At 42.1% G+C, this 18,558-nt stretch overlaps 1 protein-coding gene across 2 annotated transcripts in view; it reads left to right on the top strand.

Annotated features, from left to right (window-relative positions):
• The window catches only part of LOC110527714 (copine-5), a 195,640-nt gene that overhangs the window by 123,033 nt on the left and 54,049 nt on the right, over positions 1-18,558 (top strand). For both annotated transcript variants that reach the window (XM_036983207.1, XM_036983206.1), the window contains 2 exons: positions 5,723-5,826; positions 7,820-7,924. In XM_036983207.1, the coding sequence (XP_036839102.1) occupies positions 5,723-5,826; positions 7,820-7,924 (209 nt within the window). The remainder of the gene's footprint in view (positions 1-5,722; positions 5,827-7,819; positions 7,925-18,558) is intronic.

The raw sequence follows: 18,558 nt of genomic DNA, 5'->3' as shown, positions 1-18,558 counted from the left end.
CTTCTTTTCCTTCACTCTGTGGTCCAACTCAACCCAAACCATCTCAATTGGGTTGAGGTCAGGTGATTGTGGAGGCCAGGTCATCTGATGCAGCAATCCATCTCCTTGGACAAATAGCTCTTACACAGCCTGGAGGTGTGTTTTGGGTCATTATCCTGTTGAAAAACAAATTATAGTCCCACTAAGGGCAAACCAGATGTTTTTGGGGGTTACTTCATGATTCCATATGTGTTATTTAATAGTTTTGATATTGTCACTATTATTATAATATGCAGAATATAGTCCAAATAAAGAAAAACTCTTGAATGAGTAGGTGTGTCCAAACTTTTGACCAACCCTAGTGATAGCATTCCCATTAGGAACAATGTTAAACTAAGGCGTTAATGCTATTCTGACATTGATCCAAATGGGAGTGCTGTGGCGCTAACACTGACCAACACTGGCACTAGTTTAAACATTGTTCCCAATGAGAACGCAAAGGCGCTAATGCTAGTCTGAGTTAGTAGCCGGACATTGCTAGTTCTCAGTGATCCCTCCACAAAAAAATGGTCCCTGTATTCAACAATCCAAGATGGTGTCTCTGTTGCCCTGAATTACCTTCCAAATTCCCTTTTCAACTGTATTACTGCTGATCTGAAAAAACTAAGCACTATGAACAAAAATAAGCAGTATAGTGGGTATGGAGATGACAGAGGAGCTAGAGGGAGTGGTGACCATGTTAAGTCAAACCATAGAAGTAGAATGTATAGACAATGTGAAATTCCGTTCTCTTATATTTATTTTAGAATGGACTGAGTCGATTTTAATCGCTCCATAGGGAAGATACAGGCTCCGTCCCAAATGGCACCCTATTCTGTAGATAATGCATAAAACATTTTATGTACATTTTCCCCTTTTCCATGAACATTTCCTTACATTTAAAGCAGTTGCACAAAGCATATTGAGGTTAAATGTATCCTTAAATTATGTGAAAAGGTTAATGGTGCCCATGAGGTCCCGTAAGTGCTTAATTCAGTATAAATATCAATATAAACAGCATTTCTGTGGTGGTGAATGTTGCCTTCCTCTGCCCTGTTTACAAAAGAAAAACATCTACCACCTAAATAATGGAAGATGCACACTAATGGCTTCAAAGCTATTTGGCTTGCTAGCTAGCTACTCTGTGTTATCTAGTTTGTCGAGCTAGAAAGGATTAGAAACAAGCTGAGAAAAAAAGTAACTAAAAGAAAAGTGTTTTTATTATCATCTGAAACAATTTACTTCTCCTGTCTTGAATTTAGAAGTTCTGTTTTGCGGTCTCCCAGAATAAATGCGATCTCTTTGACGAGGCGTTCAATGTTGCCAACTATTCATCAGTGAGCATCGCTATTGGCGCCTTGATTTGTTGCTAGATGACGTTTTGCCATTGCCATGACAATGTCACACCACCAATTTGTCTTGCTGCGGCACAGCTGCAGTACCCATCATAGTGTTTTCGTCCCATCTCCCGCCCCCTCCCCTTGGGCTGTGACATTGCTGTGACTTCTGTTGCACAGACAGCTTTTCCCACGCTCGTTTGCGGCAGAATTCAGTGGGAAAAGTCACTAAATGCTATCAGAAACGTACAAACCCTCAGTGTCAAAACTCCCCCAAGGCAGCCTGAGATGTAGCCGAATTTGTCACTAGACTCTTTTACAGTAAGTACAGTAAACATAGAACACTAAGTACAGTTTCCCTTATCTAAATGTTGCAGAGAATGTCCTCTTTCAGATGCTCTTTTCCCAGGGTTGATAAGAGATAGAGCCAAATGTTTGATGCATGTAAAAAAAAGTCACAAATCCATCAGATCATCGGATATCCGACCCCATAAATCATAGTTTGTCAAAAATTGTGTTGAGTGTGTTGCTCAGCCTCTGATCAGCATGGTTGCACCATTCCTGTGCAGCAAGCATCTTGTTTCTTGACCCAGAACATCATGAATGTCACTCATTTATTTGTATATATTTGTATATGTTTTATTGACGCGTTTAACAAGTTTGAGACCCATACCTAGGAGAATAGGATGAATGGTGTGAAAAATTACGTTAAATAGTATTTTAGTGATTTCAAACGTCGGGCCACCGTGGAGAGGAGTGTGATTGTACTCACTGAACACAGCCTGCAGTCTAAGTCTGACTGAGAGTGATAATGAGACAGGACCTAGGACAGACACACACACGGACACACACAAACCATCACACTCACACAAAGTAGATCTGCTTCAACATTAAAAAGCCATTAGCAGTATCATTACGAGGTGCAGCTAGCGCCGGTAGTGTCCAGTGTAGAGCCTCGGGCTCTCCAACAACAACAGGAGAGGTGTTTATCTTCCTGATGCCCACTGCCTTGGCTGTCTGCTGGCACTTCAGCTCTTTAGATAACAAAGCTATTCAATCTCTACTCCCATGGTAAGATTAGCCAGCTACAAACTCTGCCCGGGCTGATTTACAAGGAGCTCCTACAGAATAATGGCTCTTTGTTTGTTTTTTTTGCAACTGTGTCCCAAATGGCACACTATTCCCTATATAGTGCACCGCTTTTGACCGGGGTCCATTGGGCTCCAGTCAAAAGCAGTGCACTATGTAGGGAATAGGGTGCCATTTGGGACTCAGACCCATAGCTTCTTCAGAATGTCTTTAGCAAACAAACATAGTGGTCCCCAGAGAGAGACAGAGTTAGACAGACAACAACAGTAATTTAGAATAACGCTTGAATTATTCAAGTCTTACTGCTAATTTACATTCTTAAAGGAGAATTTAGCTTTTTTTACAACCAATTCTGTATTTTGAATGTAAATGGCATGTTATAGAAGTGTCCAGACATAATTTTCCTTGTGATTTCACTTGTTTTTGAGAAACTTACCCCAACCAGCGATACACTTCCTCATCCTCGTTTTGTACCCAAATACGCAATTTTAGAACAGGAAACGCTCTCAATGTAGGGATGCAGGTCTGTTGTACACATGAAATGGTGTGATTCCAAACTTTATCCACAACGTTATATCCCATTTTGTGCAACTCGAATGGTTTTCCCTGTCCAGCTGTTCCATTCTCCGTGTAGCCTGCTGCTAGAATGGACAGAGATGTTTAGCTCGAGTTGCAACAAAATGGAATGCACAGTGCCTTCAGAAAGCATTCAGACCCATTAACTTTTTCCACATTTTGTTATGTTAACGCCTTATTCTAAAATGGATTACATTTGTTTTTTTCCTTATCAATCTACACACAATACCCCATAATGACGAACCGAAAACAGTTTTTAAACACAGTCCCTTTGCTATGAGATTCGAAATTGAGCTCAGGTGCATCCCGTTTTCCATTGATCATCCTTGAGACGTTTCTACAACTTGATTGGTGTCCACCAGTGGTAAATTCAATCGTTTGGACATGATTTGGGAAAGCACACACTTGTCCATATAAGGTCCCAAAGTTCTCAGTGCATGTCAGAGCAAATACCAAGCCATGAGGTCGAAGGAATTGTCCGTAGATCGCCAAGACAGGTCTGGGGAAGGGTACCAAAAAATGTCTGTAGCATTGAAGGTCCCCGAGAACACAGTGTCCTCCATCATTCTTAAATAGAAGAAGTTTGGAACCACCAATACTTTTCCTAGTGCTGGCTGCCTGGCTAAACTGAGCACTCTGGAAGAAGGGCATTGGTCAGGGAGGTGACCAAGAACCCGAGGGTCACGCTGACAGAGCTGTAGAGGTCCTCTGTGGAGATGGGAGCACCTTCCAGAAGGACAACCATCTCTGCAGCACTCCACTAATCAGGCCTTTATGGTAGAGTGGCCAGACGGAAGCCACTCCTCTGTAAAAGGGACAGGACAGCCTGCTTGGAGTTTGCTAAAAGGCACCTAAATACACTCAGACCTTGAGAAACAAGATTCTCTTGTCTGATGAAACCAAGAGTGAACTCTTTGGCCTGAAAACCAAGCCTCGCGTCTGGAGGAAACCTAGCACCATCCCTATGGTGGTGGCCCCATCATGCTATGGGGATGTTTTTCAGCTGCAGGGACTGGGAGACTAGCCAGGATCAAGGTGAAGATGAATGGAGCAAAGTACAGAGAGATCCTTGATGACAACCTGCTCCAGAGCGCTCAGGACCTCGGACTGGGGCGACGGTTCACCTTCCAACAGGACAACGACCAACACAGCCAAGACAACGAAGGAGTGGCTTCGGGACTAGTCTCAATGTCCTTGAGTGGCCCAGCCAGAGCCCGAACTTGAACCCGATTGAATATCTCTGGAGAGACTTGAAAATAACTGTGCAGCGACGCTCCACATCAAACCTGACAGACCTTGAGAGGACCTGCAGAGAAAAATGGGAGAAACGCCCCAAACACAGGCGTGCCAAGCTTGTAGCATCATACCCAAGAAGACTCTAAGCTGTAATCGCTGCCAAAGGTGCTTCAACAAAGTACTGACTAAAGGGTCTGAATGCTTATGTAAATGTGATATTTCCGGGAGGTTTTTTTTGTTATTCAATTTCTAAAAAGCTGTTTTTGCTTCGTCATTATGGGGTATTGTTTGTAGATTGAATGGAACTAACAATTTTAGAATAAAACAATGTGGAACAAGTCATGGGGTCTAAAATGCACTGTAACAGATAAAGTTTGGAATGACAATATTTAATGTGCACAACATCTAAAGACCCTGCATCACTATACTGTGAGAGCTTTGCAATTTCTATTTGGTGTTTTTATTCGCACCTCCCATACTGCAGAATGAGCCATGGGGAAGTGTATCGCGAGTGGGGAAAGTTTCTCAAAAATAGAGATTTGGTTGAATAAAAGTAAACTTCTCCTTAAATGGATTGTCATTGTCTTGGAATGTTTCAACTATAATAACTTTTCGGTGATGTAGCAATTGAATTTGTATTTTGGCAGATAGGCCTACATCAGCGACGATGGAAGAGTAGGGGAGAGAGCGTATGGGAGGGAGGGCTATTTGTCTGACTATCATTAGTGATGGTCAACGATCAGGCACAGTGTCTGCTGTCTGTGATAGATCTGAGAGGACCTTAGTGGGACTGTCTGACCTGAGGAGTTTTACTCATGCTGCTGTGCTATCAGTGTTGGTTTGACTGGGGATTACTGACTGGTTGGAGAGCATGCCCCCCCCCCCCCCCCCCCCAACCATCAGAGATTGACCTAGGCACCAGGGAGTTAGAGGTTGTAACATAATCTCGTCTGTATCCCAAATGGCACCCTATTCCTTTCATGTGCACTATGTAGGGAATAGGGTGCCATCTGGGACACAGTCCTTCTCTGGAACATGGGGATGAGTAGGGTTGGTTTGTAGGCATCATTACTGTAGAATTTATGTGGCTCTGTTTCTCCCAAGAGCTCACGGTGTACCCCTAATGAGCTCTCATATTCATCCTACTGCAAGAGATGAAACACAAGAACACGGACACACACGCACACATTGACGCACACAAACACACACATTGAGATGGAGGTGGCTTGGTCGTAATTGTGGCAGTAGTGGTGAATTGATTAGAATGCAAAATGCATTTTGCCTTTTATTTGACACAAACAGATGAGTGACTACAACAAACAGGGGAAAAAAGCACAAACAACAATATTAATCAACTGAATCATTAAGTTGAAATATTTTCTTTCTTTCTTGCTCTCTTTTCATTCTCTCTTTCTGCCCTTTCTTTCTCTCCCTCTCTTTCTCTCTCTCTCTCCTCACCCCCAAAGGACAGCGCAACGATGCAGTTCTGTGCCAACAAACTGGACAAGAAGGACTTCTTTGGCAAGTCAGATCCTTTCATGGTGTTCTACAGGAGCAACGAAGACGGAACGTAAGGCTCTGTGTTCTGTGATCCTGATCCTGTTAAAGGGATAGTTCACCCGAATTACAAAATGACATATTCGTTTCCTTACCATGTAAGCAGTCTATGAACAAGGTATGACAGCAACCCATGCTTTGGTTATGGTACCTATGTTAGCATTTTCATGCTTTATGTCCAAATCATCCAAAATATCAAAAAACGAATGTGTAACTCAATGATGTTACTAATAGAAAATGTGGATATGAAATGCAAATATGCTAATAGGTACCATTGTCTTGCATTGGATTTGTGCCACAAATGCAAAAAAGTTAGCATTTGAATCAGTGGCCAGGTAAACAAAACCAAAACATGGATTGCTGTAGTACCTTGTCCATAGACTGCTTATAGGGTAAGGAAACCAATGTCATTGTGTAATTTCAGTGAACTATCCCTATAACATTGAGGGGGGTATTAATAAAAATCACCTAATAGCAGGAACCACACCACCTAGTGGTCATAACAAGGTAATATGGACATAAAGGATGGGACATAAACATAACTTTAATGACAAAATTCTCTGAACACTGTTTTACATTAAAAAAAAATTTAAACAAAATTCACTGAGAATACCTAACATAGGATGAAGAAACAATACTCCGAGCCGCAGCGCTGTACTGTATACTCTTTGTTGGGTTGGGATTGGGGTAGGGACTGGGAGGTCTGTGGGAGGCTTTTGACAATTTCTTTGGATTCCTCATGTCTTACTCATTATTAGAAAAGCATTTCTTAGGTACTATATTTCTTGAATATTCTATGAATCCTATAAATTAAACTGTCCAATTTGGGTGCAATCAATTAGCTTAATTTCCCAGAAATCTAATTATATTCCAACAAAATAATGTTGCAGGAATGCTAATCTTATCCGTTTCTAAACTATTTCAGAACGATGGTGGGTGTCATGTCTTGCATTACCAATCACACTGGTTTACTGTATCTCTACAGTGTGACAAATTATGCAGTGGAGAATTGGTGCGGTGGAGAATGCAATTAGAGAGAACACACAGAAGGCAAACAGGTCTTTGTATAAATAAATTAAACACACACCAGCAGGACTGAGCCAAACCCACCAGGGACCATACAGCACCTCCCCATTCCTTAACAGGCTTCCAGCGTGTGTGTGTACGTGTGTATGTGTGTGTGTGTGCATGAGCCATACCCAGAGAGAATGCGCTATACAACACCCCCCAATCCCCTAACAGGCTACCAGAGTGCACTCTGTTGTCCCAGAGGCCCTTGCAGCGAGCGGTGTCAGACCATTTAAGGGCCACTGGTTTAGAGAGAGCCTGCACTTCTTAGCCCTTATCTTCATTCAGGCATTTCTTAAAGTGACAAGAGGGGATAGTGGCCAGCACAGATGTGCTAAAAGTGTCTGTGTAGGAGAGAGGAGAGGGACAAATTAGCGGGCGGCACGGCACACACACAAACACACATAGAAATGAGTACTTGGCGGATGCTGCTAAATGGACCGTGCTGTTCTAATGGCCAAAGGACCGAAGGCAACGAGGCAAGATGAAGTAAATCCCACTGCTCAGGATAAAAGAGGGAACACACAATATTGTGCAAATCTAGATCTGCTCAAGCAGAATTGTGGTGGGTGGACACACTGGGTTGGTGTGCAGTCCCCGTTAGGTAAGGCACTCAAGTATCAAAACAATATGCAAATTGTATCACACCTGTGTGAGGGAGGAGAGAGAGTCATTATAATAGTGAAGGCCAAAAACACACACCTTTGTTTGGACAGCGATGTCGGTAAACAAAGATTATACACGGACGCTATCATGAAGTTGCTGTTTTCAACACTATGAATTGTCTGTCTTTTAACCGGATATATTCTGTCCTTGTCTGTCTCTCCTCGCTTATCTTTCTCTTCCCCTCTGGTATTCTCTTCTTTCCTATCTCCTTTCTTTACTCCTGCCCAACTCTCTCTGTTTTCTCCCCTCTTTCCCCTCACTCTCTCCTGCAGGTTTACTATCTGCCATAAGACCGAGGTGGTGAAAAATACGTTGAATCCAGTTTGGCAGTCATTCACCATTCCAGTCAGAGCACTCTGCAATGGGGACTTTGACAGGTATAGAACTCGCCTCTCTCACTCCCTCTCGCCTCTCTCATCCCCTCTTACACCCTCTCATCCCACTGATCCTTCTCACCCTCACTCTTCTTCACTGCCAGGCAATCTAGGCCTTCCTGCAGTGTGTACTGAACATGTTGGGAATACATCAGCTCATGATCTTTGTTTTAATTCCGAATGATTTGTAACCGTGGAAGTGGCCTCGCTCATGCTTACAGAAAGCTACGCACTTTATTGCTAGCGATTTGGCTGGAAAAGGCTTAAAGGTTCACCAAATATAATGAAATCAAAAAGGATTGCATTATATTTCAGGGGTCAGATTCTTATTAAGTAGGTTATAGGCCTAAATGTTTTTTTTACCAAAGCAACAAAAATGTGACATGCTGAAAAAATGACTGTTTGATTTCCTCCAAACCATTGATCAGTGATAATTTAGTAACATTGTGACTTTTATTAATCTAGATATACTGAACTACAAATGTATTAGGGATCATTGGACGGACTATGATGGAGTCACAGCACAAGTGTACGGCAAGGTATAATGTGTAGGCCTAATTTTCCACCTGTACCTTTAGATCTAGCCAGTGTGGACATTTCCATAGACAAGCCACTGTAGACTATAATATTACTGTGGCCTATTATTTTCTAATCTGCAACTGAATTAGACTATTCTTCATGTTACAAAAAAAAGTTTATAAAGCACTCAGCGGCTCAATAACTCTAGCCTCCACAGCACTGTCCAGAATGAATGGTGGGTGGTGGGATGGTCATCCAATACTGCTTCCAGCTCAGAATAAAATGAGCGATTGGGTTTTCCCGTTGCCACTCCTGCTATTACAGTCCTTGGCCTTTCTGCGTGATGTTTACGTATATTTGATTTTGCACTGGCATTGAACATGGGAACGGCAGAAGGTTTTTTCTACTCTCATTCGGGATGATATTCTATCTCTTCATAAATATATTTATTTCCATATGCGTCATCTAATGTCGATTGGACTGTGGCATCCAACCAGAGTGCCAGTAGGTACGAGGTTTCTAATGAAGACCATTATCTTATTTCTGGCGGAATTTAAATAAGTAGAAATATTTTTCAGGTAAGAACAAATTCTTATTTTCATTGACGGCTTAGGAACAGTGGTTTAACTGCTTTGTTCAGGGGCAGAACGACAGATTTGTACCTTGCCAGCTCGGGGATTTGAACTTGCAACCTTTTGATTACTAGTCCAATGCTCTAACCACTAGGCTACCCTGCCGCTCCATTAAAAACTGAATTAATAGAGGTATCTTTGTCCATAATTACCTCACCTGTCCGGTGTGATTTCTTTTCAGAGGGTCACCAAATCCTTTTTGGGCAGAAAAAGTTCACGTCGATCCATGGAGGCAAAAAGGACAATGTCGGAGTATAATTCAATAAGGGAAAAGCTGCGAAATGGAGAGTTGAAAATAAAAGAGTAAAAGTCATTTTTTGGGAAGGATTTGGTGAAGCGTTAACAGGGGATGATAGCAGTATTATGCACTATACACATTCGACAGTCACAAGAGCTGAACTTCAAATAGGCTCATGGCACGTGAAGGGAATGGTAGCCTATTGTTCAGGTGGGTTAAGTGAAACCTGAAATCTGGACACTGACTGTAGGTCTATAACCTTTCACAGCCTTAATATTAACTCCTGCAGAATGAAGCATTTCCTTGCAGTGAAATTATACACCAAATGTCGACGACGTGAAATAGGCAGAGTTTTTTTTGGTCAATGTTTTGTAAGAGCCTCCTCGATGTTAGCCGAGAGAACACTTTCCCCTGTCCTATTTGGATGCAAGCCATCCAAAACTTGGGCCTCACCCAGATTTTGTCAAAATTGTCAATGATCTCCAAATCCATCGAGGAACAGCAGGATTTAAGCCAGTAGTGTAGACCGAGGAGACGACTGAAGTCTGACGTGCTTATACTCAGATATCAGAAACAGTGATCTACAGGAAACAACCACGATGTGAGACAAGCTTTGACAGTGACAGCCAGGTAATCGAGCTAGCCTGCTAATGTCAGCTCCAGGAGTTGGTAAAAAAAAGTGTTTTTTTTTTTTAAAGTATAAAACACAGTGGTGTGTCGCTACTCCAAATGTTCTGCTTCTTACTTCCTGGTCACTTTAACTTTGACAGGTAATTAACGTCTACAGTACATTTCTCTTAGCCATGTACACTCTAATGTCCATAAAATGTTGTGTTTGTGGATGGACAGTGATTAAAAGTTGAAATAAATTTCAAGAAGCAAAATAGCAGTCAACGAATTTTAAACCAAACGGAATCTTTACTCAAGTTTTTATTTAACAACGACAGACTCTTAGGCTGAAATCAGTGTTTAAAGAGGAGGTCTGGTTATGATTTTTGCCCTGAATGGCCTGGTCTCGGGGATAAGCCGTTAGCCACAGTGTTAACAGTCAACATAATCACATGGTAATCTCCACATGTCGTTCTGTCAGGGTCCACTTACCACTATAAAGCCCCCTGAAACAGTAAGCTGGAGACGATAGGCCCTAAGACCGTTAGGACGTAAGATAGGCCCTATGACCACTTAAAGCTAGAATCCTTCATTAAAACAATGACAAAGCGGATACCCCACTTCTGTTTAGGTAAAAAGCTGAGGAATAGGCCTGGAGAAATGTAACCACTCTAAAATTCATAGACAGAGCAATGGTTACATGGACTGTTCATCCATGATATCACACTTCTAGTTTTGAGGCTATACAGTGTTTGTTCACATTTACATTGTTTGCAAACATTTGAGTAAAGCAAGCTTATATTTTGGGTTCTGATGGGGTACGACTGTTGAACTTAGCTCATGAGGCATATATAAGTTATATTCTTCAAGAATCAATGGGTATATATCATTAATTTAGAAATTAAATGAATGTAGCAACTAAGGGAAAGGGGGATACCTACTCAGCTCTACAACTGAAATGTGTCTTCCGCATTTAACCCAACCCCTCTGAATCAGAGAGGTGCGGGTAGCTGCCTTAATGGGTTAACTGTCTTTTAATGGGTTAGCTGTCTTGCTCAGGGGTAGAATGACAAATTTTTACCTTGTCAGCTCGGGGATTCGATCTAGAAGCCTTTCGGTTACTGGCCCAACGCTCCAACCAAAAAGCAGCCAACAAGTGTTGGAAAAAGCATTCCAGGTGAAGCTGGTTGAGAGAATGCCAAGTGTGCAAAGCTGGCATCAAGGCAAAGGGTGGCTACTTTGAAGAATCTCAAAATATAAAATAGGTTTTGATTTAACACTTTTTTGTTACTACATGAGTTCATGTGTTATTTTATAGTTTTGATGTCTTCACTATTATTCTACAATGTAGAAAATAGTAAAATCAAGAAAAACCTAGTAGGTGTGTCCAAAATTTTGACATACACTGTAAGTTTGATGTAACTTACTCTGTGGATGATGTCTGCTGAATGGATATACTGCAAAACAGACAAATATTTAAACTGCATACAGTACCTATGACAACCTATACCAGTACCTATGACAACCTATACCTGCACCTATGAAAACACACACACACACAGGCCTACCTTGAGACCCCGGAGGATCTGGTATATGAGGAACTGAACGTGGTCGTCCGTCAGGTTCTGACACTTGACGATATTGTTGAGGTCCGCCCCCATCAGGTGGGTCACCAGGTACCTGCCAATCACAACCCAAAAAAATGAAAGACGGGCCCAACGCTCTAACCACTAGGCTGGATTCTAGCTTTAAGAGATGAGACGGTGATATAGCAAAATGCACTTCAGATATATGGCTGATGTAAGACATAAGAACAACAGAGAGAGAGGAGTTTAGATAGAGAGGGAGGAAGACAGAAAGAAAAGGAGGGCGGAGGAGGACTTAAACATGGGTCGACTATAGAGAAAGAGAAGGAAGAATAAGAAAGCGAGAGAGAAATGAGAAACTGGATTTTTTAAAGACCATACATGTTGGATGCTACTTGCTCTGTACAGGTCAAAGCAGGATTTCCCAATAGCCTCCTTCCCTGCCTTCTCTCGCTCACCCTCGCTCTCTCGTTCTCTCTCTCTCTCCTTCCCCCGTTTCTCTCTCTCTCTCTGCTCAGAAAAAGCTGAGTTGCTTAGCCTTCTGTGACAAATTACTACACCCAAATTCTGCAGAAATAAATCCAAATATCATTCCCAGGTTTTTCTCTGTGTCTAGATACAAATTTATTGGGGGTGCCCCAAAGGAGTGTGGGTAAACAGGTCGTGGTCACTGAGTGTCAGCCGACAAATCAAACATCAGACATAGTGAGGTCATCACCCTGTCAGAATCAATCAGACATGGGGGATTGAGATGTGTTACAGGAGAGCCTTTCCTAGAATGCCTCTCTGCCTCTCTCTAATACACAAACACACACAAAAACAAAAATACACACACGCACAAACACAGACACTTTAGCATGGACACACGTGCATGCACACACACATGCATACACACACACACGAACACACATGCGCGTACACACACACTCCGCCTCAGTGTGAGTGAAATAGGATCTGACAGGGGCAGACCTGGAAACACTACATGTGTCATGAGATATCACAAAGCCCAGAGCAGAGAACAGCTGGGTTTGTGTGGGTGTGTGTGTGTGTGCACGCATGCATGTGTAGGTGGTATGTTCAGTATAATGTGTATGTTGTGTGGTTTATATCTCGTGGCTATGTTCATCTTATTTAGCATCAATCCATATCGTAAATGACAAGTACAAACCGGCTGTGATTTGTAGACAGAGAATCAGACACCACACAAACGACAGACTCATTTATTAATATAGCATGTAGATGTACCCTGTCCTCTCCTTGAGTGTCCTGGGAAGGGGGGGATGAGAGGAAAGGAGCGGAAATGGGGATGTGGTGAATTTTGTCAGTCGGGATGTGGTGAATTTTGTCAGTCCGGCCTACGCTGTCTATATGCTTCAGAGGACATTCCATCCCAGGACTGTCTTCCTCATTAGCATGGTAGTCTATATGAGTCTGTCCGAGTCAAAGCAACTATTTCTTCCCAGGCTGGGGAAGATCGCAAACAGAGCCACGAAATTAGGGCTGAAGTGGTGGTGTTGTTTTTCACAAGCGTAGCAGCTCATGTACTCATTCTTGTGATCTCTCGTGGGGTGTGTTTAGGTTATTAGTGAAGGAGACATATGCCTATTTGAATCATCGTCTTAAATGATGTTAGGAACCCCACTTGGAAGATTGGTTTATTAGAGAGACAACGTGAGGGTTTTTAAAAGCATGATTTCGCTGGGAAGACATGACTCACTAGACAGCAACAGATGAAGACATCCTGTCTTGCGTTACTGTATGTTTGGTCTGGAGTACACTCATAGAAAAATAATCTAGAATCTAAAAGGATTCTTTGGCTGTCTCCATAGGAGAATCCTTTGAATAACCCTTTTTGGTTCCACCTGGATCCCAAAAGGGTTCTACCTGAAACCAACCAGGGTTCTCCTAATGGGGATAGCCACAGAACCCTTTTGGAACCTTTTTTTCTCCTGACCTGTTACTGCTTGGCGGACAGTCAAAGAGAGAATGATTGATAGGGCCTGCAGGGCATGTTGTCTTTCATGTTCCTACCCGACATAACACACGCGCATGAACGCACACACACACGCGCACGCGCGTAAGTGATGATGCACGAGAAGCCGATGTTTGAAGGATATATAGGCACGCACGGGTGTTGTTAGGCCTGAGACAAAGTCAATAATACATAATGCATAAATGATTTATTCCAATGCTAATTGCATACAGCGTCAATTAAAAACGTGTCACAGGATTGTCGAGACTTATCAAAACAACCATTACAAACCACATTCGTAAAGGACATTCGTAAAGGACATTCGTAGAGGACTTCGTCCGGTTATATTATAGTACAGTGTTTTGTTTCGGGGCTGGTGACATAAAACACTTTCACTTCTGTGCCTTCTGAAAAGAAAAACATATCAAATCTGTTTTGGTTTTGTTGTAAATAGTTGTTCTTTTTCAATCCTATTTTTTTTTTTTTTTACATTTAAATAAAAACACTGGGTCAGCTGATTTAGGGAAAAGGTACTATTAACAAATTTATGTAGGATCTGAATCATCATCAACCAGTCGTTTGTTCTAAATGTTCCATTGTCATACTGGCTGGCAACGTTCTTATCCCTTGCTTGCTACCTAGCCAACTACAGCTAACTTACAGACACGTCAAAAAGTGCAGCCAGAATAACAGAAAAGTAGCTGCATTGGCATTTGTTTAAGCTGTTTTCAAGTTACATTTTTTGGGATACATCCATAACAATGAGCTAATGAGGCGCGATTTCGCCTAGCATAGAAAATGTTCTCTCTCATCAGGGCACTGTTGTTCAGAGGAGCTAGCCGACAACACGGCTAACACAATCACTTCAAACTGAAGCTGGAAAGACAAGCTGCACTTTGTTTCGTTTGACCTTTTTTCAATTGACATTTCTTTGTATATACAGTGGGGAGAACAAGTATTTAATACACTGCGATTTTGCAGGTTTTCCTACTTACAAAACATGTAGAGGTCTGTTATTTTTTTATCATAGGTACACTTCAACTGTGAGAGACGGGATCTAAAACAAAAATCCAGAAAATCACATTGTATGATTTTTAAGTAATTCATTAGCATTTTATTGCATGACATAAGTATTTGATACATCAGAAAAGCCAAACGTTATATTTGATACAGAAACCTTTGTTTGCAATTACAGAGATCATACGTTTCCTGTAGTTCTTGACCAGGTTTGCACACACTGCAGCACTCCTTGGCCCACTCCTCCATACAGACCTTCTCCAGATCCTTCAGGTTTTGGGGCTGTCGCTGGGCAATATGGACTTTCAGCTCCCTCCAAGGATTTTCTATTGGGTTCAGGTCTGGAGACTGGCTAGGCAACTCCAGGACCTTGAGATGCTTCTTACGAAGCTACTCCTTAGTTGCCCTTGTTGTGTGTTTCGGGTCATTGTCATGCTGGAAGACCCAGCCACGACCCATCTTTAATGCTCTTACTGAGGGAAGGAGGTTGTTGGTCAAGATCTCGCGATACATGGCCCCATGTATCGGTTGGGATGGTGTTCTTGGGGTTGTACTCATCCTTCTTCTTCCTCCAAACACAGCGAGTGGAGTTTAGACCAAAAAGCTCTATTTTTGTCTCATCAGACTACATGACCTTCTCCTATTCCTCCTCTGGATCATCCAGATAGTCATTGGCAAACTTCAGACGGGCATGGACATGCGCTGGCTTGAGCAGTGGGACCTTGCGTGCGCTGTAGGATTTTAATCCATGACGGTGTAGTGTGTTACTAATAGTTTTCTTTAAGACTGTGGTCCCAGCTCTATTCAGGTCATCGACCAGGTCCTGCCGTGTAGTTCTGGGCTGATCCCTCACCTTCCTCATGATCATTGATGCCCCACGAGGTGGGATCTTGCATGGAGCCCCAGACCGAGGGTGATTGACCGTCATCTTGAACTTCTTCCATTTTCGAATAATTGCGCCAACAGTTGTTGCCTTCTCACCAAGCTGCTTGCCTATTGTCCTGTAGCCCATCCCAGCCTTGTGCAGGTCTACAATATTATCCCTGATGTCCTTACACAGCTCTCTGGTCTTGGCCATTGTGGAGATTTTGGAGTCTGTTTGATTGAGTGTGTGGACAGGTATCATTTATACAGGTAACGAGTTCAAACAGGTGCAGTTAACACAGGTAATGAGTGGAGAACAGGAGGGATTCTTACGAAAAACTAACAGGTCTGTGAGAGCCGGAATTCTTACTCGTTGGTAGGTGATCAAATACTTATGTCATGCAATAAAATGCAAATTAATTACTTAAAAATCATATACAATGTGATTTTCTGGATTTTTGTTTTAGAATCCATCTCTCACAGTTGAAGTGTACCTATGATGAAAATTACAGACCTCTACATGCTTTGTAAGTAGGAAAACCTGCAAAATCCGCAATGTATCAAATACTTGTTCTCCCCACTGTACATCCATAAGAATTCTGCAAGCTGATTCATGATTTCAACTGGCTGAGAAACGCTTCCTACCTGTCTGTCTCGTTCCGACTTCCGACAAGTTCATTACTATGGGACGGCTGGAGACTGAATTTGAATATTCAAACAATGTTACAAATATCAGAGAGACAGACAGCAAGATTTATACAAATCTCCTCTGTTGAAAACGAAATGTTAGTCTAAAAGAAATGTGAGATAATGTCTAGCTGCTTTTTATAGTGGAGATCAATTTTATAAAGTGCTTGGCTGGGATGATGAGACAGTGGATTACGCATCCAGATCAAACTGCAATCCAGGACCTCTATACCAGGCGGTGTCAGAGGAAGGCCCTAAAAATGGTCAAATCCACCCTAGTCATAGACTGTTCTCTTTGCTACCGCACGGAAAGCGATACCGGAGCACCAAGTCAAGGTCGAAAAGGCTTAACAGCTTCTACCCCCAAGCCATAAGACTCCTGAAGAGCTAATCAAATGACTATTTGCATTGTCTCCCCCCCACCCTCTTTTATGCTGCTGCTACTCTGTTTAGTATCTATGCATAGTCACTTTAACTCTACCTACATGTACATATTACCTCAATTACCTCGACTAACCTGTGCCCCCGCACATTGACTCTGTACCGATGCTCTTTAATTATTTGTTATTTTAATTTTTTACTTTAACACTTATTTTTCTTAAAACTGCATTGTTGGTTAAGGGCTTGTAAGTAAGAATTTCACTGTTGTATTCAGCGCATATGACAAATAAAATGTGTATATATATTTAGTCGGTGGTAACTTGTGGAATAGACACCTGTTGGAATGCCGTTTTAACCAATCAGCATTCAGGATTAGACAAACCCGTTGTATAAACACACACACACACACACTTCTTAGTTGATAGATCCTCTGGGGAAAAGGCTCACAACCCTGAAGATACTGCCACTACAGGTAGAAGAGAGGAGGGAGGGAGAGAGATGCAGGGAGCGAGGGAGGAACGTAATATGTTAGATGTAGCCTTTTTTCTTAGCGGCAGAAAACATCTCTGATGTCTAACTTCATTTTATAGTGGGTTGATGTGGAAATGGGGAGAGAAGGCAGAGGAAGGGTGGGAAGGAGGAGGGAGAGAGAGAAAGACGGAGAGGGAAGTATTTTAGCTGTGCCACTTTTTGGCTCTGATGTCTCTTAGTTAGAATCTCAACTGTGTTTAGTGGGGGCTGGGGGAGAAAGGGGAGAGGGGCGAGACGAGGAAAGGAGAGAGAAAGATTAAAAACGAGAGAAGGATGAAGCGATGCTTCTAAAGTTTTATAAGTCTGCAAAAAAAACTCTCAACGGCATCGCGTTTGTCACCCCCCATCATCGATTTGTCATCTGCTTTTGGGAAAATGTGACGGCAGGTATTTTTAACCTGAGCAAATTTGCATTCGCTGCGGTTTAGCTCAGAATTTTTCCTTCTCATAGATGTAAGTTGATCCTTCCTCTTTTGAAAATATCAGCAACAAGCCATAGGCCCTGATTCTACCGTTACGTTTCTTGCAACGATGCCAGTGTGAAACTTTATCTCAGAGTTCCTAACAGTCATAGATGAAAATGTATTAAAATAAAGCAAAAATATATTTACATTTTTCAAATCCATTACACATGCTTGTGGAGAATGTTGGATTAGATGTACAGTACCAGTCATGGGTTCAGACACACCTGCTCATTCCAGGGTTTTTGATAATTTGTTTTACTATTTCCTACATTGTAGAATAATAGTGAAGACGTCAAATCTATGAAATAACACATATGGAATCATGGAGTAAAGTGTTAAACAAATCAAAATAGATGTTATATGTGAGATTCTTCAAGGTAGCCACCCTTTGCCTTGATGACAGCTTTGCACACTCTTGGCATCCTCTCAACCAGCTCCATGAATGCATTTTAGTTAACAGGTGTGCCTTGCATTTGAGCCAATCAGTTGTAGTGTGGCAAGGTAGGGGTGGTATACAGAAGACAGCCCTATTTGGTAAAATACCAAGTCCATATTATGGCAAGAACAGCTCAAATAAGCAAAGAGATGCGACAGTCCGTCATTTCATTAAGACATGAAGGCCACTCAATTCGGTACATTTCAAGAACTTTGAAAGTTTCTTCAAATGCAGTCGCAAAAACCATCAAGCGTTATGAAACTGGCTCTCATAAAGACAGCCACAGGAAAGGAAGACCCAGAGTTACCTCTGCTGCTGTTCATGAGTGTTAACTGCACCTCAGATATTGCAGCTCAAATAAATGCTTCAGAGTTCAAGTAACAGACACATCTCAACATCAACTGTTCAGAGGAGACTGCTTGAATCAGGCCTTCGTGGTCAAATAGCTGCAAAGAAACCACTGCTAAAGGACACCTATAAGAAGAAGAGACTTACTTGGGCCAAGAAACACGAGCAATGGACATTAGACCAGTGGAAATCTGTCCTTTGGTCTGAATTAGAGATTTTTGGTTCCTACCACCATGTCTGTGAGACACAGATTAGGTGAACGGATGATCTCTGCATGTGTGGTTCCCAACATGAACCATGGAGGAGGTGTGGGGGGTGCATTGCTGGTGACACTGTCTGTGATTTATTTTGAA

This window comes from Oncorhynchus mykiss, chromosome 7 (assembly GCF_013265735.2).
Source record: "Oncorhynchus mykiss isolate Arlee chromosome 7, USDA_OmykA_1.1, whole genome shotgun sequence".
NCBI lineage: Eukaryota > Metazoa > Chordata > Actinopteri > Salmoniformes > Salmonidae > Oncorhynchus > Oncorhynchus mykiss.
Note: the sequence above shows the minus strand (reverse complement) of the source record. Positions and strands in the feature narration are given on the sequence as shown.